The 14,224-nt window shown below is 40.2% G+C and overlaps 1 protein-coding gene across 1 annotated transcript in view; it reads left to right on the top strand.

Moving 5' to 3' along the window:
- LOC137640652 (immunoglobulin G-binding protein H-like) overlaps window positions 1-14,224 on the top strand; it is a 92,297-nt gene that overhangs the window by 31,458 nt on the left and 46,615 nt on the right. The window contains exons 2-3 of the mRNA XM_068373150.1: window positions 1,087-1,195; window positions 1,940-2,084. Coding sequence (XP_068229251.1) covers window positions 1,087-1,195; window positions 1,940-2,084 — 254 coding nt within the window. The remainder of the gene's footprint in view (window positions 1-1,086; window positions 1,196-1,939; window positions 2,085-14,224) is intronic.

Below are 14,224 nucleotides of genomic sequence, written 5' to 3'. Positions count from 1 at the left end.
TCTTTCTTCATCATCCCCTCTACGGGGAAGCAGCATCCTGGTCTCTGCATAGCTGACCTCGAACCTCTGCAGGTAAACCATGCTTCCTTGTGTTCCGAGTATTGAGTCAATACTGTCGCGTCCCCCATACCCTGACGAGGTGGTATTGGGAACGTCCTAACCCAGAGTTCCTTCTGGAACTCCAGGTCAACTGCCTAGGACGGGTCACACTTCTTCCTTCACACACAAGCTTACGTAGGCCACATGGTTCCTTGCGGTGCAAGGAACTTGTGAGGTGCAGGGACTCCTTTTCTCGAGTGCGACTCACTCGGATTCTGAGTCCCCGGGTAAAGCCAAAGCCAGTATGGCTGGGGACTTTCCACCCTTCCTAAGGGATAAGTCACCCTTTGTAAATAGCGTGGTTTGTATTTCGGTTACGGAACAAATGACAAATTCGAAGATAATTTGTATTTTTCCTAACCATACAAACCTTAGCTATTTACACATATTTGCCCGCCAGCCCTGTCCCCCAAGACAAGTCCTACCTCTAAGTGAAAGTGAGTATTCACCTGTGTGTGAGGGGGAGGAGGGGTAGCTAGCTACCACTCCCCTACCCCCCCGCTAACTAGCGCGGGGGTAATACACCCTCGTTAAATTCTAATGGCTCGCCATTTCAGCTACGCTAAAAGTAATAACCCTTTGTAAATAGCTAAGGTTTGTATGGTTAGGAAAAATACAAATTATCTTCGAATTTGTCATATTACTTTTAAAAATTTGTCATTTATATTAAGGATTTATGGCACTAGCAGGTTAGGAAGGAGATGTTCACGAGGTATGAAGTTACTCTTGGGTGTGTGAAGTTGCTCTTGTCAGATAGGGATCTACCAAAATAGGTCATGTTGTGTTGAGAAGGGATAGGTTTTGATACAGCCCTGTAACTGGTGTTGCAACATCTTTTGTTTTTTAGCCTACATTGTAATGTTCATTGATAAATTCTGGATATATATATATATATATATATATATATATATATATATATATATATATATATATATATATATATGTAAATTGTGTATTAATTTTGTTTATTGAGTTCTTTTTTTTCAGAGTAAGAACTTGGAGCAAGCAAAACATAAAACAAAATCATTAGAGGAAAAGTCATTGAAAGAAAGGAAGCTGACTTCCCAAGCTAAAGTTCAGCTTGAGCTTCTTAAAGGTAAATACAGTAATGAGTTCAAAATTACCCAAGACATTTATCTAACCAAAGCTCCAAAGCCCTACTTTTTGTCTTGCTTCCTGTAGCAGAGAGATATAACGACTATGAGCGCTCATGAAAACAAGGGTTTTTACCACACAAATACAAACATTTTGCTCTTTAGTGTGGATATATTTTTTCACCGTAGCAGGAATCTAGTCATAAACTTTAGCGTGTGTTGTCGGTGACCCTCTGCTATTTAGCATGGGAGTAGTCTTCATATGAAAAATGAGAGGTTGCATTTAGTACTGAACTTTGAATAGGTTGCAAATCTGGACAACGATTTACAGTTTTCCTAGGGTTCAAAACTGAAGTCTTATAATAATCTCCTCAAACCATCCCCATCATCTTGTCTCCTGTACCAAAAGGAAAAGTGGTTAGTAAATGCCTAGGGGAAGAGTGTATCCCCTTCCCCCTCTGTTACTAAAAATATTTTTCAATGGCCATTCCATCTTTTGGTGAAAGTATATCTATACATAAATCTATGAGTTTGTTTCTAGCAAAAATTTAAACGATCTTTCAGCTTTGTGATTTCATGTAACAAGTGAGTAAGCTGGAGTTAATATTTATAAATTCTATACGCTATATTTCACAAGCTTAGAACTAAAATGACATATTTCTAAAAGTATTCATTACATCTAAAAGATTATACTGTACTGTATACCCAATCTTATTACTGGTTCAAACAAAGCTCATACTTAACAGGTATGGTGAAAGAGCGAGAAGAACGTGAGAGATGTCAGACAGCAGTTTTGAAGGATATGAATGCTCAGGCAGATAGACTGAGGAAAGTACTTCAGCAGAAACTGGAGAGAGAAATAGAACTTCGAGAAAAAGTTGATGGAAAAGTGTAAGTCATTTTAGTTGTTGTCAAACTATTTTTTTTTAAATATTTAACTTAGCCGGTGGATACATATGTAGCTAACGTCTCGGACGGTCGACAGATTAAAAAATACTCGCGAGCGATCGCCGTGGTGGTTGCTGGGTGTGACCACTAGCGCCGACTGCTGGCCAGGTACCGCATATATTTCCCCAGGAATTCACTTCTTCTCTGTCGGTTGAAATGACAACATTGGTTCCGCTTGCGCTTAACCTCAAAGTTTTCAACTAATTGGTGAAGTACTTTTTTCATGGTTTTATGGCTTTCGCCGTGTTGGATTATTCTCAAACAATAAGATCTTCAATAGAAACTCTTTTTGAAAGGAGAGAAAAATTTTTACCTTTTTTTTTTTTTAATCTCTCTCTGGATTTTCCATAGAGAGAGAGAGAAGATGGCCGACCCTTACTTCAGTGTACGGAAGTGTGTTAAAGGCTTTTAGTTTTTAGTAATTTTATATTTTTTATAAGCGACCTATGCCTATCCTTTGTAGGTGGTTCTGACTTGGAAAACGAAGTTAAGCAATGTTGAGCCCATTCAACTTTTATATTTTATATTTTTATAGATTGATGGGATTAATATTTTTAGAAAATATTTTTCGTCTTTTAAAATTTATTCTTTGAATAGTCTTCGTTCTGTTTTCAAAGATGAACTAGCGTTAAGTTTATTTTTGCTATGCTGTTTGCTCTCTATCGTTACGATAGAAAGAGAATCACGGTGTCACTTTGCAGAAGAGTTAATCTATTTTGACGTTTAGTTTATTCTTCTTACAAACTGAAGTTTTTTTTTTTTTAAATACTTTTTAAAAGGAACATGTTATTTTGCATTTCTTAGTCCTTTTAGTATTTTTCTTTAGTCAAATAACCTTTTATTGACGAAGAGTAAATGAACCAATACTCTCGTGACAAGAACCGTGTGTCATTGAAGAGAGAGAGAACGATCCAAAACTTTGTTTTCGTCCCAAATCTCTATACAAGGAGTTTGGGAGTGAGTATCGTTCTTCTTGATTCAGTTATTTACTCTCGTTCCAAGTCTGTACAGAGAGAAAGAGAGAGAGAGAGAGAGGATAAAACGTAGTCATTCACGTTCTAGTTTTTGTTCTCATCCCAAGGTACTGTACAGTGAGAGATGGAAAACGTAGTCCTTAGCGATCTAGTTTTTTAGTCTCCTCCCAAGTCACTGATCATTTTTAACTTTATATATTTCCATTTTATTATATATATGTATGTATATGTTTATTAATTTTTGCATGAGTGATACATTATGTACTAATGAGCTTACATCATACGACATATTTCGCAATTCTAACCTTTTGATTTAAGGAAGAATTGCTTGCTTCAGATAGAAATCAGCCTTATTCATGTCTAATGTGAAATTATTAAAAAATGTGAGTGTCAGTGAAGAAAGTGCGAAAAACATGTTCACTGTTGCGGAGGGTTCGTCTTTTCGTACTTTCAAGCTCCCCAACCCCTGGGAGAAGGAATGTCACAAGATCAAAGGGAGCGAGAGGCTTTAATCAACGAACAGACGTTCCCTCAAAGGTATCAGACGTAGCTCCTCAAGCCCGTCCTTACCATAAGACAGGAGAGGCTAAGTTCTCCTCGTCTTCCGATGACTCTTTTCTTAAATCTTGGCGTAAGGTTTCGAGATCGTTGAAACGTAAATTAGCTCCTTCAGAACAAGATCAACGTCCTGGCTGTAGTCATTGGGACAGCCCAGACCGTATTCCCTCATCAGAGGATAACTCTCCTATTAAGCGATCTCTTTTATCGTCTAGTTTTGTGGCCTCGGAGGCCTATTCTGAAAGTCACGATCCCGTTTTGCTTTCTGGTCGTTCCAGACGTGACGTTTATTATGAGAGTCCCGTTCATAGCGATGACGTTCATGTACAGACGTTACCGACGTCACGATCTATTCCAAGTGCGGTTGATCCGAAGTTAAGTGTTTTGCAAGATATGCAGTTAAAGCTTTCTTCTTTATTGAAAGCTTACGATCCTGTTCCTGTGCGAAAGGATCCTTTGCTTGCTGTACGTCACGGTTCTGGAAAACGTGATTCAGGTCTTCAACTATCTGAACGAGATTTGTTACGTCACGCTGATGTTAACCCTAGTGTCAGCTTTACTGTTAAACGAGATGCAGAGCATAAATCTCGACGTAACTTTGATCGACTGTCAGTCAAGTCGAGTCGTAACTGATCAGCAGTCACTGCAGTCCCGCCGAGATTTTGAACGTCAACCACCGCAGTCACAACGTGACGTTGAGCTGCAGACACCGCAGACACGATGTGACGTTGAGCGGCAGACACGACGTGACGTTGAGCGGCAGACACCGCAGACACGACGTGATGTCGAGCGTCAGTCACCGAAGTCACGATATGGCATCGAACAGCAGTCACCGCTGTTACTATGTGACGTTGAACGTCAGTCACTTCAGTTACGACGTGTAGTAGAACAACATTCTCTGCAGTCACAACGTGACATCGACCCTCCAACTTTAACTTCTGATCATATACAAGTTGATGTAGCCTATCAGGCTTTACCTTCACGTCATTCTGAATATAAATCTCCTTCTCGCAAGACTTAAGATTTATCAGATGATGTGCCTTCTGAAGAAGAAGTTGATGACCCCATTTCAACTAATGTACCTTTGGGGATTCATTCAGAAGAGGAGGAACCTAGGGTTGTCCAACAATCCCTTGATTTTAAAAGAATTATGAGTATCTTGAGGGAAATTTTTCCTACTCATTTTGTAACGGCTGCGCCATGTTCTCCACCGTCTGATTCTTCGACTCCTTTATATACCAAGTTAGTTCTCTCTTGTTCTTCCAAGAGAGCCATGCGCTTACTGGGAGACTGGTTGGAATCCAGGAGAGGTTTAGGAAAGTCTGCTTTTGCTTTTCCTCCTTCTAAATTAGCTTCTCGCTCGAGCGTCTGGTATGACACAGAAGTTCTCGGCTTGGGAGTACCTGCCTCTGCCCAGGGAGACTTCTCAAGCCTAGTAGACTCTCCTCGTCGTCTAGCCATGAGACGGTCCAAGATTTTATGTTCTTCTTCAGAGCTAGACCTTCTCCTGAAAGGAGTTTTTCGAGTGTTCGAAGTATTTAATTTTTTGGATTGGTCCCTGGGAGCCTTAAGTAAGAAGGTCTCTCAAGCGGACAATGATATTGCTGTACAAATTATGTCATGCATGGACAAGGCCATAAGGGATGGCTCCAATGAACTGGCAGCCACATTCACTGCAGGAGTACTTAAGATGTAAGTGCACTCAATGTGTTCATTGTAAAGACAAAGTTCACGATGGAGACTACCAAATCTATTTTGGCAGCAGTAAGGGAAGGCGACTGGATGGTTTCTTTCGACCTTCAGGATGCATACTTCCACATCCCGATTCATCCAAACTTTCAACAATATCTGAGGTTTGTGTACGGGAAAGTAGTGTACCAATTCTGAGCACTGTGCTTTGGCCTCAGCCCTGCTCCTCTTGTTTTTACAAGGCTCATGCGAAATGTAGCAAGCTTTCTACATTTGTCAGGGATCAGAGCCTCCCTGTATTTGGACAACTGGCTAATCAGGGCGTCGTCATTAAATCGCTGTCTGGAGAACCTCAAATGGACATTAGACCTAACCAAGGAGTTAGGTCTCCTAGTGAACGTAGAAAAGTCACAGCTTACTCCATCCCAGACATTTCTTTATTTAGGGATGGAGATACAGAGTCGAGTTTTTCGGGCTTTTCCGTCTCCCACAAGAATGGAACAAGCTCTGCTAAAAGTCTGTCACTTGCAAGAGAAAAGCAGTTGCTCAGTAAGAGTTTGGATGAGCCTCGTGGGAACTCTTTCATCGCTGGAGCAGTTTATGTCTCTGGGGAGACTCAACCTTCGCCCTCTCCATTTTCACCTAAACCTCCATTGGAACAAGGAGAAGGGCTTAGAGACGATCTCTATTCCAATCTCCAACTCAGTCAAGACATGTGTGACTTTGTGGGACAGCAACATCAGACTTCGAGAAGGTCTTTCTCTTGCGATCAAGAACCCAAACCATGTGTTGTATTCAGACTCATCGGATTTGGGTTGGGGAGCGACACTGGACAATCTGGAATGCTCGGGTCTTTGGTCCACAGATCAGAAGAAACTCCATATAAACTGCAAGGAACTTCTGGCAGTCCATCTAGCTTTAAAGAGTTTCGAGAGTCTGGTTCAGAAGAAGGTGGTACAGGTGAATGCAGACAATACCACGACCTTAGCGTATATCTCAAAACAAGGAGGGACTCACTCTCACTCCCTTTTCGTCAACACAAGGGACCTCCTCATTTGGTCAAAGGCAAGAAACATCTCTCTTTTGACAAGGTTCGTGCAAGGAGAAATGAATTTCTTAGCGGACTGCCTCAGCAGAAGAGGACAAGTCATCTCCACGGAGTGGACGTTACACAAGAATGTGTGCGAGAAGCTATGGATGACATGGGGTCAACCCACCATAGATCTGTTTGCGACTTCACTGACAAAGAGGCTCCCAACTTACTGCTCTCCAGTTCCAGATCCAGAGGCAGCCCACATAGACGCTTTCCTTCTGGACTGGTCTCACCTAGACATCTATGCCTTCCCACCATTCAAGATCCTAACAAGGTTCTTCAGAAGTTCGCCTCTCACGAAGGGACCAGGTTGACGTTGGTTGCTCCCCTCTGGCCATCAAGAGAATGGTTCACAGAGGTACTTCTATGGCTGGTGGACATTCCAAGAAGTTTACCGTTATGGATGGATCTCCTGCGTCAACCTCATGTAAAAAGATTTCATTAAAGTCTCCCCACGCTTCGTCTAACTGCCTTCAGACTATTGAAAGACTTTAGAGCTCGAGGGTTTTCGAAGGAGGCAGCTAGAGCGATCGCAAGGGCTAGAAGGTCCTCTACCATCAGGATCTAGCAATCTAAATGATAGATATTTAGAGACTGGTGCAAGTCCTCCTCTATTTCCTCTTCCAATACCACTGTAGCACAGATTGCAGACTTTCTACTTTATCTTAGAAATGATCGCATCCTTTCTGCCTCAACCATTTAAGGCTACAGAAGCATGTTAGCTTCAGTTTTTAGACATAGAAATTTAGATCTGTCTAATAATAAAGATCTTCAAGACCTTCTCAAGTCTTTTGAGACTTCCAAGTAGCGTCAGATCACTACTCCTGCTTGGAATTTGGACGTGGTCCTTAAGTTCCTTATGTCTGAAAGGTTTGAGCCGTTGAATTCAACCTCACTCAAAGATCTTACACTCAAAACTCTCTTTTTAGTGAGCTTGGCTACCGCAAAGGGAGTTAGTGAAGTACATGCCTTCAGCAAAAATATCGGCTTCTGCTCTAATAAAGCAGTATGCTCGCTTCAACTTGTTTTTTAGCCAAAAATTAATGACCATCTCGTCCATGGCCTAAATCGTTTGAACTTCCCAGTCTATCTGAAATTGTTGGGAACGAAATTGAAAGAGTCCTGTGCCCTGTAAGAGCTCTTAAATTTTAATTAAATGGAACCAAAATGCTGCAAGGTAATTCAGAGGCTTTATGGTGTTCAGTTAAAAAGCCCTCCTTACCTACAGTAGGGTCCCGAATTATGCGAGAATTTGGTCGATGAAAGGCCTCGTGTAATTGGAAATTCGTATATTTCGAAACACATCATGGCGGCAAACAGCAACCTACCCGTCAATTTTTTTTCACTCCATTTTTAGCTTTCTAGCTATATATATACTGTATATACACTGTGTGTGTATGTATGTGTATGTATGTATGTTTGTATGTATATATTATATATATATAAAACATATATATATATATATATATATATATATATATATATATATATACTGTAGCTTTTATCTTAACAATACTGTAAGAAATCCTTCTTATAGATTTTTTTATAAAATACTGTACAAAATTTCTTTTATGGATAAATAAAACAATAAAAAGTTGTTAAAGTTTTGATAATTTTCTATGACTGTAGTATTTACTACTGTACTATGCATAGCTTACTGTTTTCAGTATTTTCCGAATGATGTAGAATTATTTCCTATAGATACAAAAAACAAAAAAGGGTTTTCAAGGTTTGATACAGTATCTAGAAATAGTTAAAAATTACAGTATAGGGGTACTGTATATCCATGATGACACTCCCACACGTAAACACGGCCACTAGGCGCAAGTGTGCACTAGGCTGCTGTACGATAATCTACCGTAATTTTCTGCCAGAAAACATCTAAGCGTCCCCCCTGGACCAGGTTGCCGCTAACGTACCATCACGCTTTTTTTGCCCTGAGCGGTCATTTCACTAATGATAATTTTTCAAAGTTAATATTATTTCTTTATGCTTATAATTCGTAATTATAGTTAAAAGTAGGGATATTAATTAAATGGTTGAGTAAAAAAAACAATTAATACTACTATTAGTTCATTTCAAATGGCTACATAATACTGAATATTCTAATGGGTTCTTTTTATCTTCAATCGTAAATCTTACGCCTGGATAAGCAACAAAAGGAAAGGGATAAGTCTCTCTCTCTCTCTCTCTCTCTCTCTCTCTCTCTCTCTCTCTCTCTCTCTCTCTCTCTCTCTCTCTCTCTCTCTCTCTCTCTCTTTTCATATAGTTTCCTGTATAGTTTTCAAATATGTTCGTCATACATTTGTACATTATCCACTTTATTCTCTCTTTCTCTCTCTCTCTCTCTCTCTCTCTCTCTCTCTCTCTCTCTCTCTCTCTCTCTCTCTCTCTCTCTCTCGGCGTTTCCTTTCCCTTTATAGTTTTGTGAAATTTCGTTGTCCAGTCATTCGGTAATGAGAAGTCATTTTCGGTTTTGGCATCGAAAGAAAACTTTGTTTCTTCAATATACTCATCACTGGAGCATTCGGAACTAGTGCTCTCATTATCAAACAGGTTATCATTATCAAATTCCTCAACAAGAATATCATTTATTTCATCTTAAGAAATAACCTTCCTCTTTAGACCGTTCATTACAAAAGGAACAACAAATAACCACTTATGCATGAACGCCCGAGCGCACTGATAGGAAACCAGTTTTCTAACATCAAGCTACCTTCAGAAAAATAGTTGCCAGACATCATATAAGTTTTTATTCACAGTCCCCATATGCTGAGTGTGTTGCCAAGTGGTGATCCTATACTTACTATACGAGTAAACGTAATATCACGAGACTGACGGCTTGTAAAAGGCAATAAAGTCATGAACGGAATATACAGTTGAAGGCGGTACCGAGTAGATCGTGGTGAACGGTTTATCACATGGGTGACACTTAACAGGTTAAAAAAACATTTTATATAGTTCGGTATTTTCTCTATCCATCCTCTCCCAGAAAACCTTCAAATGTGAATTATCGGAATGTGTGCAGATCTTGACAGTGCGATAACTAGTTAGCGACTGAGAATAAAAAAAATAAAAAGCCCGATTGACGATGCTGATGAAGAGGATATCGAATACCGATTTTTCCCTAATTGATTTTTTCTACGTTCTGTCTAATCTAATGTACAGTACATTCTTATGTAAAGGGCGAACCCTACATTTCTTGATGCTGCTACACTTTAATTATAGATATTTTACCACCTATTTATAATCTTTATTTATAATAACATCTTTAGTAAAAGCTCTTCAATATCACTTTCAGGAGTAAATGCGTTTATGATCGACGATGAAACGTAAAAAAAAACGTTTTCCTTTTAAGGAGGCGTTTTTTTAGGAAAAAAAAACACGAAACAAAATTGCTCATATTTCATTTATTTTGATTTTCTAAGGATAAATAAAACAACATTAATTATAACATTATTATTACATAGTACCTGGTCAGATATCTTTTGCCGCAAAAGTTAACCTATAGACAGATGTTAAAATTGGTTAGCGAGTTCGTTATGATCGGCGATGGAACGTACTAAACAAAGTAATGGGTTTGGTTGTAGTGACATGTTTGGCAGTAGCATGATATAAAATAGTCTTTATTTAATTTAATTTTTGGTTTCAAAAATACTATATAAAAGAATTTCAAACAATTTAGATGAAACGGAGCACAACGCACTACTACTGGATGATAGCGGTAGTCTTGCACACGAAAGCAACAAAGGTGTTCTCATGACGATGCTGTTCTGTTGATTTTTTTTTTGAAAACTTTTCAATATTTCAAATGGCACTGTTGATTTTGATGGTTTTTAATTTAAAGTTTAATGAATAAGGATTTTTCACCATAATCACAACGTAAGTATAAAAATTAATTAGTACAAATATGGAATATTATACATATAGGTGTTGGACAGTTAGGCTAGCCTAGCGACGAGTTCACACAACAGATGGGCAAACCTTAACATTTTTCATCCAAAACTAGTCTTAAAATGTTTGAACAGAAATCTTTCTCTCACATTCTCCCCCCCCTCCTTCTCAGACATCGGGGAACCATCACCCCCCCCTATACAATTAAGAAAACAATAGATTTCCTACACTTCGCGGTGCTTGACTCGCGGATTTAGAATGCTCCTCGCAGATACAGGAAATTTAATTTTTAAAAACTATCGATCGCGTATTTGAGGAATCGCGTAATTAGAACACGTGTAATTCGGGACCCTACTGTATGTTGAAAAATGCGTTATCATATTTTATTTGACTTTTAATTAGAGAGGCTCACTCTCATTTAAGTGACAATGACCTGAAATTGCTTAAGGTTAAAACTCATGAAGTTAGAGCGGTGGCAACTTCAGTAGCGTTCAAACAAAATAGATCCGTTAGAAGCATTATGGACGCAACCGTTTGGAGGAGTAAATCTGTTCTCTTCACATTATTTTAAAAATGTCCAGAATCTTTATGAAGACTGCTACACGTTGGGACCATTCGTAGCAGCGAGTGCAGTAGTGGGTGAAGGTTCTACCACTACATTCCCTTAATCCCAATATCCTTTTTCTTCTCTTGAAACTTTCAATTTTTTGGGTTGTACGTGGAGACTTAAGAAGTCTTCCGCAATCTTTTGATTTGGCGGGTGGTCAAACTTGTTTCTTGAGAGTGCCCAGATCAAGGGTATTGATGAGGTCCTGTTATAGGGGTGTTCACCCTACATGTAACAGCTCCTAGAAGTCTTTCAGCACCCTGAGTGGAACGCTGGGCTTCATAAGGATAGCGGACTAATGAGGCAGAGTAATCATCAGAGTCAGCTTCCTTATCAGTTACATATACTTAAGTTTGTTTTTTGGATAATTGTCAAACACTCTTGAGCTTATATTCCTTTAATTTTTTAATACTGGTCTCTACCCTCCACCAAGGGTGTGAATCAGCTACATATATATCCACCGGCTAAGTTAAATATTTAAAAATGATATTTTCAATTTAAAATACATTTTTGAATATACTTACCCGGTGGATATATATAATTAAAGGCCCCCCTTCCTCCCCGATAGAGACCCTACGGACTGAGAAGAACTGAATTCCTGGGGAAATATATGCGGTATCTGGCTGGCAGTTGGCGCTAGTGGTCACACCCAGCAACCACCACGGCGATTGCTCGCGAGTTTTTTTAATCTGTCGACCGTCGGAGACGTTAGCTACATATATATTCACCAGGTTAGTATATTCAAAAATTTATTTTAAATTGAAAATATCATATTTTTCTTTTATGATTAATTATATTTTTACTTGTTCCAACACGGATACAAACTTTTATCCTTTGATAGTATTATAATTTCACTGAAGCTGGAAACTCAGTTGTTAAGATTTTATAACGAGGTGATGATAATTGTAGGTGGAGGGCAGGGAAGCTTCCCCCCCCCCCCTGCCAGCTGATTGAGTAGCCACTTTGATCTCGGCCACTCCTAATGAGGATGGATGTTACATCTTCACCGAGATTAGATGGCCTTTATATTTGTTTGTAAAAGATATGGAATATCTTAAATGCTTTTCTGTATCGTTGAAGTTAATAATATTTTATAAATCATACTCCAATCAGCATCAATGACCATTGATGTAATGATGCCAGATAATTTGCAATCATTCATTCATTGAATTTAGCCACCAAGCTGTACAGTCTTATTCTTGGTGCAACTAAATATGACAATTAACTTTATGTTTTAAACATCTGACTTACCCGGTTGTTATATATATAGCTTACGTCCCTGACGTCACGGCAGAAATTTCAAAACTCGCAGCAATCGCCGATTGGGTAGCCAGGTGTACCACCAGTGCGCCCTCTAGCCAGGTACCTGGAACCATTCCAGTGATTCCTCAGATCTTCCTTGCCGCCGCACCGGTGACGTTGTTGGATATTTCACTCGTTGTTAACCTGAATTATTGCAGTTATCTTGGTGATGTACAATTTGGTTTTGGCTTTCGCTCGTTTGGATTTGCTTTTGGATTTTCTTGAACCACTATGGCATTTTGTTATTTTGACCCTTGCTTGTTTGATCTCTCTTCTAGATATTCAAAATGTCTGACCCTTCTTCAACTTATATAAAGTGTGTGAGAGGTTGTAAGACCCAGCTTGCTAAAGCCTCTATTGATCCCCACTCCATTTGTGTAAAATGTAGAGGTGAAGTTTGTGAGTTGGGTGATCGTTGCGATGAATGTCTTATTTTGTCTGAGAGTGAGTGGTTAGAATTTGACCGCTACACTTGTAAACTTGAGAGAGATAGGATTAGACGGAGTTCTTCTCGTTCTTTTAGAGATTATTCCTCTTCCCGTGTCAACGAACCTAATCCTTCCCCTGTAGTGGTAGTTACAGATCCCACTACTGTTACTGCTGATGAACCAACTCTAAAGGACATGATGGTGGCCATTCAAGCCCTGGGCTTGAGAGTTGAATCGCTTGCTGCGGACAGAACCCAGTTAATGTCCGATGTTAAACAATTAAAAAGTGTCATTGCTAAAAGTGCAGTGAATTTAACCCTTTTACCCCCAAAGGACGTACTGGTATGTTTCACAAAAGCCATCCCTTTACCCCCATGGACGTACCGGTACGTCCTTTCAAAATAACGCTATAAAAATTAGTTTTTCATATTTCTTGATATTTTTTTGAGAAAATTCAAGCATTTTCCAAGAGAATGAGACCAACCTGACCTCTCTATGACAAAAATTAAGGCTGTTAGAGCAATTTAAAGAAAATACAGTATACTGCAAAATGTGCTGGGAAAAAAATAACCCCCTGGGGGTTAAGGGTTGGAAATTTCCAAATACCCCTGGGGTAAAAGGGTTAATTAGTGCAATGGAGGGTGTGTCTGCTCGTACCTGTCGTTCTCCTAGCCTTAGACCTCTTTCAAACTCCCCAACCCCTGGGAGAAGGAATGTCGAACGGCGAAAGGAAACGAGAGGCGTTAGCGCCCGAGCAGACGTCCCCTCGAGCGTACCTGTTGACGCTTCACGGGACACTCGCCCTCACCATGGGAAAGGTGAGGTGAAAGTGTTTTCATTATCTTTGGATGACGCAGCGCCCAGACGGGGCTGGCGTCACGCTTCCAGACCTCTGAAGAGGAAGATGGACTATGTCAATCAGCGTCGTGTCATGACGCCGCAAGCTCCTGGTTGTAGTCATTGGAGCAGTCCGGAGCGTTTTCCTTCTTCTGAAAAAGGCTCTCCTGCCAAGCGCCCTGTAAGGATGTCGGAAACTGTCAACCGTCCAGCCCAACCAGTTGCAGGACAGTTTTCTGAGACTGGCATAACCTCGGTTCATGCTCCTCCTCCACCTTCAGATTGGTTGTCGTCCTCTGGACGCTCTGCGCGTTCCTTGAGCGACGTAGAAATCGAGCTTGTGGTAGAAGTAACGTTTCCTGTTTTGCCACAACAAGTTGACCCTAATTTTAATATGCTGCAAGATATGCAGGAGAAACTCTCTTCTCTCATGCAAGTCTATCAGCCTGCGGACAACAAGAGAGTGGCTCACCAAGACTCCGAGCGTCAGGAAGCTTCACACCTTGACGCCAAGCGTCAGAAGGCTAAAAATCGAGAGGCTCTTGACGATGGACAGCTTTTCAAGCGTCGAGAGCATGATAGTCATGACGCTGAGCGTCAAGCAGTCAGACATGACGCCGAGCGGCGTAATAAGGATCCTCCTGTTAAACGTCGAGAGAGGGATCCGCATGACGCCGAGCATCAAGCAGCCAGACGCGACG

Source organism: Palaemon carinicauda, chromosome 5 (assembly GCF_036898095.1).
Source record: "Palaemon carinicauda isolate YSFRI2023 chromosome 5, ASM3689809v2, whole genome shotgun sequence".
NCBI lineage: Eukaryota > Metazoa > Arthropoda > Malacostraca > Decapoda > Palaemonidae > Palaemon > Palaemon carinicauda.
The sequence above is the reverse complement of the archived record's forward strand: the minus strand, read 5'-3'. Positions and strand labels throughout refer to the sequence as shown.